General features: G+C 38.4%; 1 protein-coding gene across 4 annotated transcripts in view; it reads right to left on the bottom strand.

Moving 5' to 3' along the window:
• LOC149122466 (uncharacterized) overlaps positions 1 to 16,162 on the bottom strand; it is a 182,159-nt gene that overhangs the window by 26,304 nt on the left and 139,693 nt on the right. For 2 of the 4 annotated variants that reach the window (XR_016219465.1, XM_089312003.1), the window contains one exon: positions 7,700 to 7,760. The exons of the other annotated variants lie outside the window; for them this stretch is intronic. Coding sequence is in view for 1 of the 2 variants with exons in the window: in XM_089312003.1 (XP_089168129.1) it covers positions 7,744 to 7,760 (17 nt within the window). In the remaining variant the exon portion in view is untranslated. The remainder of the gene's footprint in view (positions 1 to 7,699; positions 7,761 to 16,162) is intronic. 4 annotated transcript variants of the gene reach the window in all.

The raw sequence follows: 16,162 nt of genomic DNA, 5'->3' as shown, positions 1-16,162 counted from the left end.
ATCAGTGGCTTAATGCATCAAATAAAAGACATTTGTCAGTAGATCAAAAAGTAAGATTCAATTATGTGCCATGTACAGTAAACATACTTCAAATATAAAGGCAAGTACAGATTAAAATGAATGAACGGAGAAAAATAAACCACATTAATAGTCATCAGAAGGAACTGAGAGCAATTATGTTAACTTCAGACACAGCATATCTCAAAGAAAAGTTATCAAGGATAAAGGAGTATATTACATGTTAATGAAGGAGAGAATTCTCCAAAAAGACTTAAGAATCTTTAATGTGTACACACCTACAATACAGCATCAACTATAAGGCAAAAACTGATAGAACCGCAGGAGAAACAGATGGATCTGGTTGGAAACGTCAGCCCTATCCTGTCAGAAATGGAAGGATCACACCATCATTCACCTGCATGTAACTGGAACGTGTGAACGGCTTCCTCCAACAACAGCAGAATATACATTCTTCTCAACTCACCTGAAATATTCACCAAGACAGACCACATCCCGGGCCATAACACACACCTGTCACACAATGCCTGCGCTGAGGAATTAATCTCAAGACATGTGGAGACTAAACAACACATGTCTGAATACCACATGGGCCAAAGAAGAAATTTCAAAAGAAACTAAAAATTGGGGCTGTTACTGTGGCATATGAGCACCCTTCTGGGCACCAGTTCATGTCCCAGTCGTTCCTCTTCCAATCCAGCACCCTGCTAACGGCCCGGGAAAACAATGGAAGACAGCCCAAGTGAATGGGCCCTGCACCGCACTGGAGACCTGAAAGAAGCTCCTGGCTCCAGATCAGCCCAGCTCCAGCCGTTGCAGCCATTTGGGGAGTGAGCCAACAGAGGGAAGACCTTTGTCTTCTGCCTCAATCTCTGTCTGTAATTCTACTTCTCAAATAAATAAATAAAATCTTAAAAAAATTTATGTTGAGATTATGAAAATGGAAATACAATGTATCAAAACCTTTGGAGTGCAGTAAAGCCATGGTATAAGGCACATTTATAATACTAAATGCATGCAATCCAAAGTAAATATCTGAAATCAGCAAACTATGATTCCAAATTAGGAATTTAGAAGAAGCCGCATAAATTAAATCTACAGTCAGCAGAAGAAATGACAAAAACTAGAAATCACTGAAACTGAGAACTGGAAACCAATGGAGAATGTCAATATAAACAAAAGCTGATTCTTTGCACAGATCAATAAATTTGACAAGTCACTACCCAGGCTAACTAAGAACAAAAGAAAGAGAGGATATGAATTAAGGATATCAAATATTCAAGAGGAGACGTCACTACAGAGTCCCTAATAGTACATCATCATAATTCTCACACTGTAAATAACTTTATGCCCACAAATTTGATATCCTAAGTGAAATATATTTATTGAGAGACCTAACATGCTAAAACTCACACAAGAAGAAATAATCTGAGTAGGTCTGTAACTGCCAATTAAGTGGAATAAAAAATTAATAACCTTCCAAAGTAAAAGGCACCAGTACCAGATGGGCTCGTGGGTGAATTCCAACCAACATTTCAGGAATAAATTATACATATTCTCTACAATCCTTTTCAGAAAATAAAAGTAGGGGAATATTCCCTAACTTATTCTCCAAAGACAGCATTGTCCCAGTAAGAAAACCACAAAAGTTATTGTAAGAAAACTACAGACTAACATCTGTCATGTACATTGATACCAAAATCCTCAATAAAATCATAATAAATTGAATCAATGAAATCCCCAATCAAAATCAAAAAAATATTTTTGGGATATTGACAAACCAATACCGAAGTTATATGTAGAGTGAAAAGACCCAGAAGAGTCAGCACAATGTTGAAAGAGAAGAAAAACGTTGGAAGTCTGACGATACTCAAAATCAAGACTCCCTATAAAGCCATAGTAACCACAAAAATGTGGTGTTTCTGTGTAGGTGCAAACTGTTGAAATATTTACTTAATATATGATAAATTGATCTTCTGTATATACAGATAATTGAAAATGAATCTTGATGTGAATGGAAGGGGAGAGGGAGTGGGAGGGGGGGTTGCTGGTGGGAGGGAAGTTATGGGGGGGGGCCATTGTAATCCATAAGCTGTACTTTGTAAATTTATATTCATTAAATAAAGGTTAAAAAAAAAAACAAATAAGTAGGCAAATAAATGGAGGAAAGCCTTCAGAGGTATAGGCAAGCTGTCTTTGAAAAGGGAACAAAAACAACAGAATGAAACAAAGACAATCATTTAAGCAAATGGTGCTAACTGTATATCCACATTTAAAACAATGAATACAAGTATAGACCTCACATCTTTCACAAAAATCAACTCCAAACTAATCAAACTAATCATTCACCTAACTGCAAAAGGAAAAACTTTAAAACTCCTGGAATATAAGAGAAAATCTGTATGGCCTTAGAAATGGTATAAGTGTAGATATAATACCAAAGACATGACCTAAGAAAGAAAGAATTTATAAGTGGAATTTACCTGAGAAAGATTAGGGAAGGAACCAAAGAGAAGCCAAAGACAAGGAGAAAACACTTGCAAAAACACACATCTGATAAAGGACTCTTTTCCAACTTAATAAGAAAATGAACAAATGAGCAAGCTGATTAAGGAATGGACTCACGATGCATCAAAAAAATACAGATGTCAAATAATTCTATAAAAAGATGTTCTACACCATATACCATTAGGAAAATACAAATAAAAATAACCATGAGGTACTACTGCACTTATTAGAACACTGCCGTTACCAAATATTGTGGAAGATGGTAAGCAGTGGAAACCCTTATTCAGTGCTGGTGGGAATGAAAAATGCTGTAACCCTTTGGAAGACAACTCAGCATTCACTTACAAGACTACTGCACTCTTACCATAGAACCTCCAAATTGTTCTCGTGGCTTTTAGCCAAAGGATTTGAAAACTTAGGTCCACACAAAAACCTACACACAGATATTGCTGGATTTTAACAAGATTTGGCTTCCAATCTCCTGTGGATGATGAATCCCCAAAGTCATAAATTAATGGAAATAATTAATCATTTAAATAAAAGAAATGTGTTACGCAAAACATGACAGCTGGTTGTCCCTTGCTGTACTCTGGGTCCCGGGTTCTGTTAGATATTCTATTTTGATCAAACTCCAGCCCCTCCATTTTTCCCCTTCCACTTCCCTTCACAAGCAACCATTGAATGGTAGACTTTTTGATCTCAAATTTGACTCTGTTTGCTTTAGGCTGCCATTTGCTTCTCGTCTGTGTTTTCTACTGCTTCTACTTTGTATTTCCAACTGCAGTTGGTTCAAATCTCTACAGGGATTCCAGCTGAGTCATTTGGGGCTTACGCTTCCTCACCTTTCTCAGCAAGCTCAGTGCTGCTGGATCTTTGAAAGCCTTTCTAAGCCTTGTCTTTAGTTCACTCACATTTCTGCCAATTGACTAGTTTGTATATCAGTGACAGGTGTGTGGAGCACAGCCACTCTAGGCCTGTCTCTGTATGATAAAATACCTCTTTTTTGGACAGTGTGATACAATGTCTAGAAAAAAAATAAGTCTGATAGCAGAAGTTGATAAATGCTTTCATCTCGAACTATCCTTAAGTTCCTTAAAACAGTTCTCTGTGATCTCACAAAATTCCCTCTATCCAGGGTGAAACAGACTACAAAGAGGGGTCAGGCAGTCACTTTCCACAAAAGGCTTTGTTTCTGAAAAAGGGAGATACATGTCAGCCTAATCTCTTTGTCTTGGACATCCAGGAAATCTGAGTCACAGCACCACATATCTGTGGTTCTGTGATGAATGCACGTGGGTTCACAGTAACCAGTGGCAGAATATAGAGCCTCTAACTCAAATGACTGGAGCAACAATTTCAAGACTCCCCGAGACCCATCAGTAATGAAATTAGAGCACTGTTGTAGTGGTTGAGGTAATTTATATAAAGCAGCTAACACACTATATAGGTTTTTATAAGCTTTCCATAAATTTCACAATTTTAACATTATATTCATGTATAACAAATACTTACATGAAAGTTTAATTATGAAAAACAATTTTATATTTTCAGCATAAAGACAATAGGGGCTAACCCAAGAAAACTTATACAAAGTGAGGGATCTGAGGCAGTATTACTAACATGCAAAAGATTTAGTGCTGAAGTGAAATGGTTCTGTTGGGGGCTTCAGACAAAAAGATGTATTCATTTCATTTCTTAAGTAAAAATTCTGACATTTTATTCACTGACCAAAACTTTTTAACTTCGCCAGCACTCTCGTTAAGGAGTGAAGTCCACAAGTCCTACTGCCTGGGTTCAAACCCACTTTTATCTGACACTGGCCATGGAGACTGTAGATAAATGTCTTAATCCTTCTGTGCCTGGGAATGCACATGGCTGCTGGGGTGCACAGAGCACATATGTACACATATTTCTGAATATATATATATTCTCTATCCATCCCCACCCACATAGGGAAAGTCGTGTGTTCTGTTACTATCACAATTCCATCCCAGTACCACAGGGTTCATTCTAGCCTGCACTCTTTCATGTTTGTAATGCTCTCCGACAATGAGAAGCTGTCACCCTGTCATCTGCAGACCTCCACACAAACAAGTTGTAGAGGCTAGCAAGTGGACATGTTGCTCAACAAACCCTGATCTGGTCACACCTGTGCACCAGTGCCCTCCTTGAATCAATGTGGTAGTCCCTAGCATCTTTTTCCATTATCACTCCCTTGTGACACTCACATAAGCTACATTCCACTTCCCCCAGAAAAAGAACGTTAAAAGATCTGCCAAAAAGTTAATCTCAAGATGTTTACACTGGTAGCTTTCCAACATTGATCAACTTACTTAATTTCGGAGACTGAAGAATTTTTTTGAAGGTATACCTCAGTGGCAACAATAGCTCCCTCATAGATCGGTCAAGATTTAAATAAGATATTCTATCCACCATGCTTAGAATACTGTGAGCAAAGCACAAAAGTTAGTTATTAGAATTGTCTGTCTTCTGGATCAGCTCTTACTCTAGGCAAGACACCTAATCAGTTGCTACAGAGTTCCATGTTCTAATAATGTATCACTATCTTCCTGTATTCATTTACCAATACATAAGAGTTTGCTTTCTCTAAAAGGGTGATAATGACATCTATCATGCAAAGGAGCTGTGTCTATTATATATTAAGTGACATATAAAATACACCCAGAAATGATAACAATCATTGTCATTTTTATATCAGACTGTCGTTTTTTTTTTTAATTTATTTAATGAGCATAAATTTCCAAAGTACAGCTTATGGACCACAATAGCCTCCTCCCCCCCACCCCCCGTCAGACTGTCATTTTCTTAATTCTTCACATTTGCTTATTCCTTTTCTTTTTGAATCCTCTTCTTCATTATATGGTTAACTTAAGTTACCGTATAATGTACCATATCCCCAGGGTGTCTTTGGTCATTCCATTTGAACTTTAGTATGTTCCCTCATATTCTTTTCTCTTACACTCTTACCTCTAGCAGGTGTACGTTGCCTTAATGAATGTGACTGCATCTGTACAGATTTTATATCAGAAGCATCTGTTTCAGCAGACCTATAATAATCTTCGCAGATTAGCTGATAGCGTTGACCATTTTTGTAGCCATCACAGCTGATATGTAGTTTCATGAGATAAATCCAGCAGTGCGTGCAGTTTCAGAGAAGAGCTTGCTTCTGCTAATGAAGCTGTGTGCGTGTTCTGTATACACGGAAGTGAAGTGGGATGGAACAACTGTGCCTTTCGCCAGCCAGAGTCCAATCCCAGCTTCCTGGCCCTGAGAATCGGGGTGATGCACTCAGAATTCTTCGAGCTTTATTATGGCACTATTTTGTGAACTGGGGATGCTATATCCTCCTCTAAGGAGTTTGTTGCTGACTGAATCAAAACATACATGCAAAGATCTTAACAAATACAAGATAAACAGGTTCCCCAGCTTTGCCTTTGACCCCCTCAATTAATTTCTATTTTTCCTTGAGGTATTCTCATATAACTAAGCCTATTTGTCTGTTTTAGGTAGTTTACTACTTCTCATCTGCATGATCTCATTCTTCTTTTTTTTTTATCTAAAATGACATTTTGAGATCTAATTTTTAGAAGTGGAAAAGTCCCTAAATAAATAAAATCATCATGTTTATTCAAAGGGACTGCTTTCATTTTTTAGAAAGGTAATTGCCAAATGATATATCTAGTCATAAACAATAATTTAAGAATAAATTGAGCATATCTTTATTGACGCGTCTTTATCAGCCTGATAGTCAAATTTTCTAGTTTAGCATAACACTTCTAACAGTTAACAGAAGTGAAACTGAGCAAATTTCTTATTGCCTTGTACCTTATCTTCTTCATCTATAAGATGGGAACAAATAATATCTTTTTTATTTTTATGATAATTCAAGTTGACTTTCGCAAAGTATTTCAAATGGTGCATGGCCCAGACTTAACATTGTTTGTTTTAGCAATTTTTTTTAAAAACTACAAACTTTTTCATGATTAGCACATTGAAATGATATGCTAGAATATTCTATAGTCATTGAAATATCAAAACTGAATCCATAGTTATAATGACAGAGATACATGTTGGATGTTCTGACCCAGAGTTGAAATAAAATACGCTGATGCACCACAGACGACCAAAATGAGCAGCTTGCTCGTTCTCACCACAGGGCTCAGTCATATGGCTGTTGGGATTCAGAGGGGTCAACACAGCGCTAAGAACCACACCTTCATGAGAACATGGTCATAGATGAAATCCTAAACTTTGAATCCAAAGTCATTTCAGTCAAATCTATGAAAATACATCAAAGAAGTCTAAAAGTCTGCACTTGCTGTACAGCCAAAGGACATCTACTTTGAGTCCTCTCATCTTTTCAATTGTTTGTCTTGGGATTTTGTAGTGGTTCAAGTATAAACACTAAGAAGTGAATATAACACTTATCTACCTCACCATTCACACTAATGATTGTGGTTTGACAATCTAAGATGAAAGATTTCTTCTAAGTACAAATAGTTATTACTACAGGATGTGTTTTCAAAGAGAACAGTATACAATTTTAGGGCCGTAAACAAGTTTCAATCACTACTATCTTCATACAAGTGTTTATGTTCCAAAGGTATCTTGACCACAAAAAACTAATTTTAAAAAATACATCAAGGCCACTTGTGTTCACTATGTCTGGAGTACTTCTGAAACTTTAGATGCAGTGCTTATCAAAATTGTTTGTCTCATAGAAGAGGATGACATTTCTAGACCACCAGATATACACTTAGGAATGGCCTGGCAGGCACCTATAAATAAAGGCGGGAAGCAGCTGGGACAGAATTGAATTCCTCTGGATAACTGGCATAGGCGTCAGCAGGGAAAAGCAAGCACTGTGCCCAGATTAATGTTTTCCCATGTATACCGCACATTTTCACAGAAAAAAGATAAATAATGTCCGAAGACATGTAGAATTTCATGACTCTGCTTTGAAACTACTTGGGCCGATTTTTCAAAACCTCAGTTAAAGGAGTCAAGATATCCTACTTCTTTATAATCAATCCCAGGCTCATGTTTTAGAAACGGCATGCTTCAATAAGTATAATAGAATATATATTAAATGGTTCAAGGAGGAAAGTCTCAGTACACATATTTATAAAATGGCTGCCTTTGAGCTACTTACAAAGCACTGTTCAGGTTTAGCAGGGGGAAACATTCCACTGCCTTCTATAGGAGATCTCTTCCTATAAAGGGAAATAATGTGTAAATTCAAAAAGTGTTTTGGGAAGTGGTAAACCATGTGTCAGTTAACCACAATTGTCTATAAAATGGCATTTTTGACATTCATCTTTATAGAATCAGCCATAGAGTTAAATATCATCATGAAATCAATATTTGCTGCTGCCATATTGGTGAAAAGATTAATTTAATCTCCATACAAATATCATGAAACCTGGTACATTTCAGGTATCTCTCAACTGTGAGATTGCATAGTATTTGCTTGTCTATGAGTGACTTATTTCAGTTATTTTAATGACCTGCAGGAGCACCCACATTGTTACAGATGGCAGGATTTTCTTATTTTTTTAAGTCTTAATAACGTTTGCATTATATGAATGTACTACATTTTCTTTGTCTCCTCACCTGTTAATGCACATTCAGATTTTTTCCATATATATAATAATAATGAACGTGAGAGCGCAAATTTTTAAGAACTGCTGTACCATTTTCCACAGAACTCACATTTTATATCCCCATCAATAGTGTACCAGGATTCCAAATTTTCCACATCCTCACCCACACTTATTATCTATTCTTTTATTGATAATGCTGTCTTATAAAGAATGAGATGATGCCCCTAGGTGGGTTTGATTTACATTTCCCTGATGTTGAGTGAAGTTGACCATCTTTTCATGTACCTGTTGGTCATTTGTATGCCTTTGGAGAAGTGCCCATCAAATCCATCGCCAACATTTTAAAAAGGTAGTGTGATTTTTGCTGATGAGTTGTAGAATTTTCTTACATATTTTGGATATTACCCTCTAATTATATGCACAGCTTACATATACAGTTTATAAATATTCTCTCCTAGTCCATAGGTTGACCTTTCATTTTATGCATGATTGCCGTCAGCTCTGCAGAGTTTTTAGTTTAATGTGGTTCTCTTTCTCCAGTTTTGCTTGTGTTACCTGGAATTCTGGTATCATATTCAAGAAATAATGAAAGATTAATGTTAAGAAGTTTTGCCCTTATGTTTTCTTCTCAGAGTTTTACATTTCCAGGTCCTACAGTAGGGTCTTTAGTGGTAGAAGCAGAGGATAGGTTAAGGGTGACAGGGGCTAGAGGTGAGCAGAGGCGAGCTGGTTAATGAGCACAATGCTTCAGTTACACCCAGTGGACAACAACTGCCCATATCCGACCAGCGGGGAGCAGGGAATTGTTTCCTCATCGCCAACATGAATTAGTTCTAGAGCTGAACTGCACAACACTGTGCCTAGAGTCAGCAGTCTACCACACATCTAAAAATGTTAAGAAGGTAGGTGTCATGTGTCGCTCCCCGTCTTCGTGGAGGAACGACACAGGACCCTGCGCTGTTCTTTTGTCTGCTCGGCCCTCCCCGGGTTTGCTGCTGGTTCTTCCCGGGTTGGCTACTATCCCTTCCACCTCCGTGGAAGGGCGGTTCCCCCTGCCACTTTCCCCACTTCCGCAGGGGAGCGGCACACCGCCGGCCGGCTCTCTCGGGGGCTGCACAGGTGTTCCTTCAGATAGATGTTCCTGGTGCATGTTGTCTCTCTCCTCCTTTATAGTCCTCCTCCGCCAATCCCAACTCGGCTGCCCACACGCCGAGTACGCTGCTCTCCTCCAATCAGGAGCAGGATCAGCTCCTGGAGGTCATCACTCAAGTTGGCAAGAGGCAGCTGCGTAGAAGCTGTTTTCTCCTCTCCCAGCGCCATATTGTGGGAGAGCAGATGCATAGAATAAGTCTTAATTCCAGTAACTCAGTCCAGTCCGGGTTGCTCCCCACAGTCATGTTGCATGTTCTTATAAAAAAATAAAATCAAAGAGACACAAGGAAAACTTTGAGAAATGATGGACATTTCTATCATTTTGAATACGGTGAGGGTTTCATGGGTGGATGCAGGTGTTCAAACTCATCAAATTGCATATATTAAGTACACGTTTTTGGTGTATCAATTATATCTTAATAAAGCTGTTTCTAAAAAAAAATGGAGGCAGACATTTGGTACAGCAGTTAGGAGGCTGCTTCAGATCTTCACATCTCTTATCAGAGTGCCCAGATCTGGGTCCCAGCTGCACTCTAAATTACAGCTTCCCGAGCCCTGGACACAGCAGGGGATGGCACAATTACCTGGCTCCCTGCCACTCAAATGGCCCTGGCACAGCCCTGACACTTTGGGCACTTAGAGAATGAACAGGAAAAAAAGCTCTCCCCTCCCTCCCTCCGATTTCAAGTGAATAAATACTTAAAGAAATGTGGGGCTGGCGCCATGGCTCACTTGGTTAATCCTCCACCTGTGGCACTGGCATCCCATTGGGCGCTGGGTTCTAGTCCAGGTTGCTCCTCTTCCAGGCCAGCTTTCTGCTGTGGCCTGGGAGTGCAGTGGAGGATGGCCCACATGCTTGGGCCCCTCCACCCACATGGTAGACCAGGAGGAAGCACCTGGCTCCTAGCTTTGGATCAGCGCAGCTCTGGGCATAGCGGCCATTTGGGGGGTGAACCAATGGAAGGAAGACCTTCTCTCTCCCTCTCACTGTCTAACTCTAAATGTCAAAAAATAAAAATAAAAAAAAAGTAAAAAGAAATGTAGTAGGAAAACAGGCAATATATTCCATCAAGAAATAATTCCTACTTGATGGAACCCACACCGGTTTTTTTTTTTTTTTAATATTTTTTAAGTATTCTGCTTGGTCCTTGGAACTAGCCAAAAATAAGAACTAAATTTAGTGCCCATTTCTGTTGTCTGAGAAGCTAATTTATAAGGCACATTGATCATTAAGTTTAAAAGAAGGAGAATATAGCTACAACATTGTACTAAGAACAAAGATTTTTTAACACAAGTATAAAGTTATGATATACAACCAAGAAATACTGCTTTTAGTGGTTTTTTTTTCCCCACTGTTTCCTAAGATGTGGGATATTGAACACAACATAAACTCTGAATCACTCCCATTCACTTATTCAGTAAATGACTATTGAGTTGCAAATTATTCTTCTTAATGAATCCCTATGCAGAGACTGATGACAGAGCCCCAGTGTGTGCCCAGCCTGGCAACAGTCTCTTTATATGATGGCCAATCATTTGAAAGCAGCCAGGTAAGGGCTCCCTAATTTGTTCAGTGCCTGTGGTTCAAAAGAGATCAGTGCTAGTGCTAAGTTCTTTCAGGTACAAGTACTGTATATGGTGATTCAAGGGAAAATACCTAAATTAAGTTCCAGAATTAAGAGGCAGGAGAAACCATTCTCGTAATTATCTCTTTCTTCTGTTTTAATCATCATGTGAAAATTCAGCAATTGAAGATCCATCAATGGCCAAGACTTAACTATTAGCTATTAATTTCACAGGTCATTTAAAAACAGTTAACCATGCATATTAAGCCAGACTAAGCCAGGCTATTTTAGAATTCTTACAAGTTTGGAGAACAAGCACTAAGAATTATTGTGTCTTTATCTAAATTACTGAAAATTTTTTATGTAAGAGTTTCTACGAATTCAGGGTTTAAAACTAACTCATTATCTATTTCAGGCATGGAAAGCCAAGACACTCTGGCAAAAAGATCTCTGTGAGTGAGATCCCAGTGGAAAGAACAGGTCTTCAAAGAGGGAGGTGCCTTTCTCTGAAGGGAGGAGAGAACCTCCACTTTGACTATGACCGTGTCTAAACAAGATAAGAGTCGGAGAACTCAAGGGGCTTCCATAGCCTTGGAAACTCATGACTGGTGCATAGGGAGATTACTGATGCCATAAACAGGAGTGTCAATTTGTAAAGTCAACAACAGGAGTCACTGTGCACTTACTCCTCATGTAGGATCTCTGTCCTTAATGTGCTGTACACTGAGGCTTAATGCTATAACGAGTACTCAAACAGTATATTTCACTTTGTGTTTCTATGGGGGTGCAAATGATTGAAATCTTTACTTAATGTACACTAAACTGATCTTCTGTAAAGAAAAAAAAAAAAAAAAGAAATTATCAATTCCCAACGTGACTCTCACTGGGATTAAACATGACAATAGGTCTGATCTGATTTCATCATCATTTAAAAAAAATCATCTATTATTTTTCACTTTATGTTTCTGTGTGGGAGCAAACTGTTGAAATACTTACTTAAGGTATACTAAGCTGATCTTCTGTATATTAAGATAATCGAAAATGAATCTTGATGTGAATGGAAGGGGAGAGGGAGTGGGAAAGGGGAGGGTTGTGGGTGGGAGGGACGGTATTGGGGGGGAAGCCATTGTAACCCATGAGTCGTACTTTGGAAATTTATATTCATTAAATAAAAGATTAAAAAAAAAGAAATCTAGATTAAAAAAAAAACTAACTCATTATGGTTTACAGGTTCTATATAGACTTGTGGTAAATATTTTCATTTTTAAAAGAATTGTAACCTGATAGACAGTTGCAGCTGCCACTGTCCAGAGCCTTAAAATTGTCGTGGTTGGTTTTGTGCTGGGCTGGCATCTGGCTTGGGTTTCTTGTCTTCTCATCGCAGGGCAGAGGGAGGGAGTGGGGGTAACCTATCCCTGTGATAATGGCATTATTCCATTCACAGGGCAGAGGATTGTGTCGTCAGCATCTCTCAAAGGTCTCCCCCCACAGTACCATCACGATGGCAACATGAGCTTTGCAGAGGAGCAAGTCTTTAAACTCATACCCTTGTCTCTCTGGATTTAAGAGCCAGACGGCATCCTAACCAGAGTCTCTGGAAAGTCTAGGGGAACTTCAGAACAGAAAAGGCAGAGGAGGAGAGTCTCAAATTCTGTTTATAAATTTACTCAAATATTTGACCATGGAGCTCTATGGGTAAATGGTCTCAATTCACAGTAGCACAGTTAAGGATTAAAGAGCTGAACTTTGATTTTAGCTGCCTGTCAAGACAAAAATTTTCCCAACCATGTTAACTGCTCATTAAAACAAGACTTTGCTGAGGAATGAAAGAAAATTCTGGGCCTCAACATCGCAGTAACCATCTTCAGGATATAATTAAGGAAATACCCAATCTCGAGAAAAAACACACTAGAGGCCAACTCTGAGATGAACCAGATAATGTAATTATCAGCAAGAATTTAAAACTGTTTTTTATAACTAAGATTAATGATACAAAGGAAAATATGGCCTTAGTGAATAAAAGTATGGAAAATCTGAATGTATAAACACACAAAAAGAAAGCACATGGAAATATGAGGGGACTTCAAAAAGTTTATGGAAGAGATATTTTATTAAAAATTATGCATGGGTGCCGGAGTTGTGGCATAGTGGATAAAGCCACTGCCTGCAGTGCTAGCATCCCGTATAGGCACTGGTTCGAATCCCGGCTGCCCCACTTCCAATCAAACTCTCTGCTAATGTGCCTGGGAAAGCAGTGAAAGATGTCCCAAGTTCCTGGGCCTCTGCACCCCCAGGGAAGACCCAATAGAAGCTTCAGGCTGCTGGCTTTGTATTGGCTTAGCTCCAGCCATTGCGGGCATTTGGGGAGTGAACCAGCAGATGGAAGGCTTTCTCTCTCTCTCTCTCTCTCTCTCTCTCTCTCTCCCTCTCCCTCTGCCTCACCATAACTCTGCCTTTCAAATAAATAAATAAATAATTTTTAAAAATTATTCATGGATTCCAACAAACTTTTGCACCAAAATAAATCTATTTTTAATTCTATTTTATGCAAATTTTTGAAGTACCTTCATACTAGAACTGAAAGCTGAAGACTGAAATAAAAAGGTCAAGAGGGGATGAAAAGGAATAGTTAAACCAATCAATAGGAGCACCTTCGTAAAAGAAGGTGCCAGTGTTGGGGCATAATGGGTTAAGCAATCACCAGTTCATGTTCTGGCTGCTCCATCTGCAATCTAGCTGCCTGTTAATGCTCCCATATGGGCGCCAGTTCTAGTCCTGGCTGCTCCTCTTCCTATCCAGCTCTCTGCTATGGCCTGGGATAGCAGTGGAAGATGGCCCAAGTCCTTGAGCCCTTGCACCCACATGAGATACCCGGAAGAAGCTCCTGGCTCCTGGCTTCAGATGAGCATAGCTCCAGCCATTGCGGCCATCTGGGGAGAGAACAAGAGGATGGAAGACCTCTCTCTGTCTCTACCTCTCTCTGTAATTCTGTCTTTCAAATAAATAAAACAAATCTTAAAAAAAAAGAATGGAAAAAAATGTAAAATACTGTCAAACAAAATTGGCAAATTTATTTATCCCCTATACTGTGGTGAGTTTGCTTCATTCCACATGCTGACAGTTTGACAAACTTATCATCTACCAAGTTTACTCCAAAATGTATCTTTTGTTCTAAATTAGGTAGTAGTGTAAATTTTTAATGCGATTTTGGTATCTTATTCAGATTACAAAATGATCAACTGTGATCTAAGTTCCTATATTTCCATTATACTTAAAACTTATTTGATTTGGTACATTTCTCAGCAAAATTCCTTAATGAATTTCTTTTTCTTAAAGCTTTTATTTAATGAATGCATTTTTTGTAGGTACAACTTCAGGAATATAGTGGTTCTTTCCCACATGCCTGCCTCCCACCCTGACTCCCGTCCCACCTCCTACTCCCTCTCCCATCTCCTTCTTCATTATGGTTCATTTTTAGTTTAACTTAATAAACAGAGGACCAACTCTATGCTAAGTACAGATTTCAACAGTTTGCACCCCCACATACACAACATATAAAGTATAGTTTGAGAGCAAGTTTTGTAGTTAATTCTCATAGTACAACTCATTAAGTGCAGAGGTCCCACATGGAGAGTAGGTGCACAGTGACTTCTGTTGTTCATCTAACAATTAACACTCATTTATGATGTCAATGATCACCCACGGCTTTTGCTATGAGCTCTCAAGGCTATCAGCATTTGGATAAGCAAAGTGGAAGTTCTCTCCCCTTTCAGAGAAAACTATATCCTTCTTTGATGGTCCCTTCTTTCCACTGGGGTCTCACAGAGATCCTACATGTAGGATATTTTTGCCACAGAGTCTTGGCTTTCCATGCCTGAAATGCTCTCACAGGCCTTTCAGCCAGACCAGGAAGTCTTAAGGGTTGATTCTGAGATCAGAGTGTTATTTACAGTGAATGCCATTCTAGGACTCTGCTGTGTGGACTGCTTCCCATATTGGAATTCCTTCCTTTATAATTATGTTTATTATTATTACCAAGCACTTGATGTTATTTGATCTCTTTCACACTTAATCCTATCTATATGTTGACTTTAACACTTATTATGATCACTTTAACAATTAAGATGGCATTTTTACCACCAATTTTAATGAGATTGGAGTTTCATGACAAGTTTTTAAGCTGTACCCCTAGAAGTAAGTCCATAGGACTGTATGCAGAACTATACAGTTAATCATATGTATATAAAGTCAATTGAAAAGATACCAGTAAAAATAAGAGGGGGAATAAGAGAAGGAGGAGGTAGTTTATAACAATGACTTCTTTATGAAACAAAAAGTGACAGTTTTTAGAATTTAAAGAGCAGTGGCATTTACCCCTGAGCTGTTTTGTTTCTGAACATGAGGATTCCTGGTGAAAATCAGCTTGATGAGGATTGAATCAGGGTAAATGTGTGGTTTTAATGAGATTTCCATGTAGCAGCCAAGGGAATAATGTTCCTTTCTTCAAAAAAAAAATATTATTTTGAAGGTAAAATTGTCCTTTCATTGGTCATTGTTTTTTAGCATGATAATCTAGGCAATTTATTTAATATCTGCATGGACTAATGATCTAATAGTTACTGGAAGTTTTCCATCCTTCTTTGTGCTCTCTAGCAATTTAAAAAACAGCATCCACTGGAGAAGAACTAGGGTCAACACTTTAAAATCTACACTCTCTCATCCACAGGGCATGGAGGTCCCAATAAGTAAATTCCTGTTCCTCCAATTCCCCATGTCCTGTATTCAGCAATGGCCAGTCACATCTGATTTCTAAGCTGCATCTGATTTCTAAAACGTTTTTATTTCAATCTTTGCTGAATATCAAAGGCCTGGGTTTACTTTGTGGCCATGTAGCCCTTGTAGTGTGGATGGGTGCTTCCATCAGTGGAGTGTTCTCCTTATTTCATTTTTTCTTTGAATCATTTTATAATAATAAAGGACCCTGTTACCTTCTAATCTTTAAACTGATGTTCACCTTAGAGACCCAGGCTTATAATGGCTATTCCCCAAGTCCTACAGAAATAAAACTACTTTTATTTCTGCAGCTTTAAGAGAACATTTTCTTGTGATAGAACCAAGAAAGCAGCAAAATCTAAAAGCACTTTTATCTTGTTTAATTTTTGTAGAGCTTTATTCTACTTGACAGGCTAATTATCTGCTTCCCTTTATTTTTGACCAAATGAAAACAAAGAATCAAGATTACTGATTTGAAAATAGTAATTTTACATCACATTCTAACTCACAGTAACCCTAATG

Source organism: Oryctolagus cuniculus, chromosome 13 (assembly GCF_051225735.1).
Source record: "Oryctolagus cuniculus isolate XC-2025 breed Fujian yellow rabbit chromosome 13, ASM5122573v1, whole genome shotgun sequence".
Classification (NCBI taxonomy): domain Eukaryota; kingdom Metazoa; phylum Chordata; class Mammalia; order Lagomorpha; family Leporidae; genus Oryctolagus; species Oryctolagus cuniculus.
Note: the sequence above shows the minus strand (reverse complement) of the source record. Positions and strands in the feature narration are given on the sequence as shown.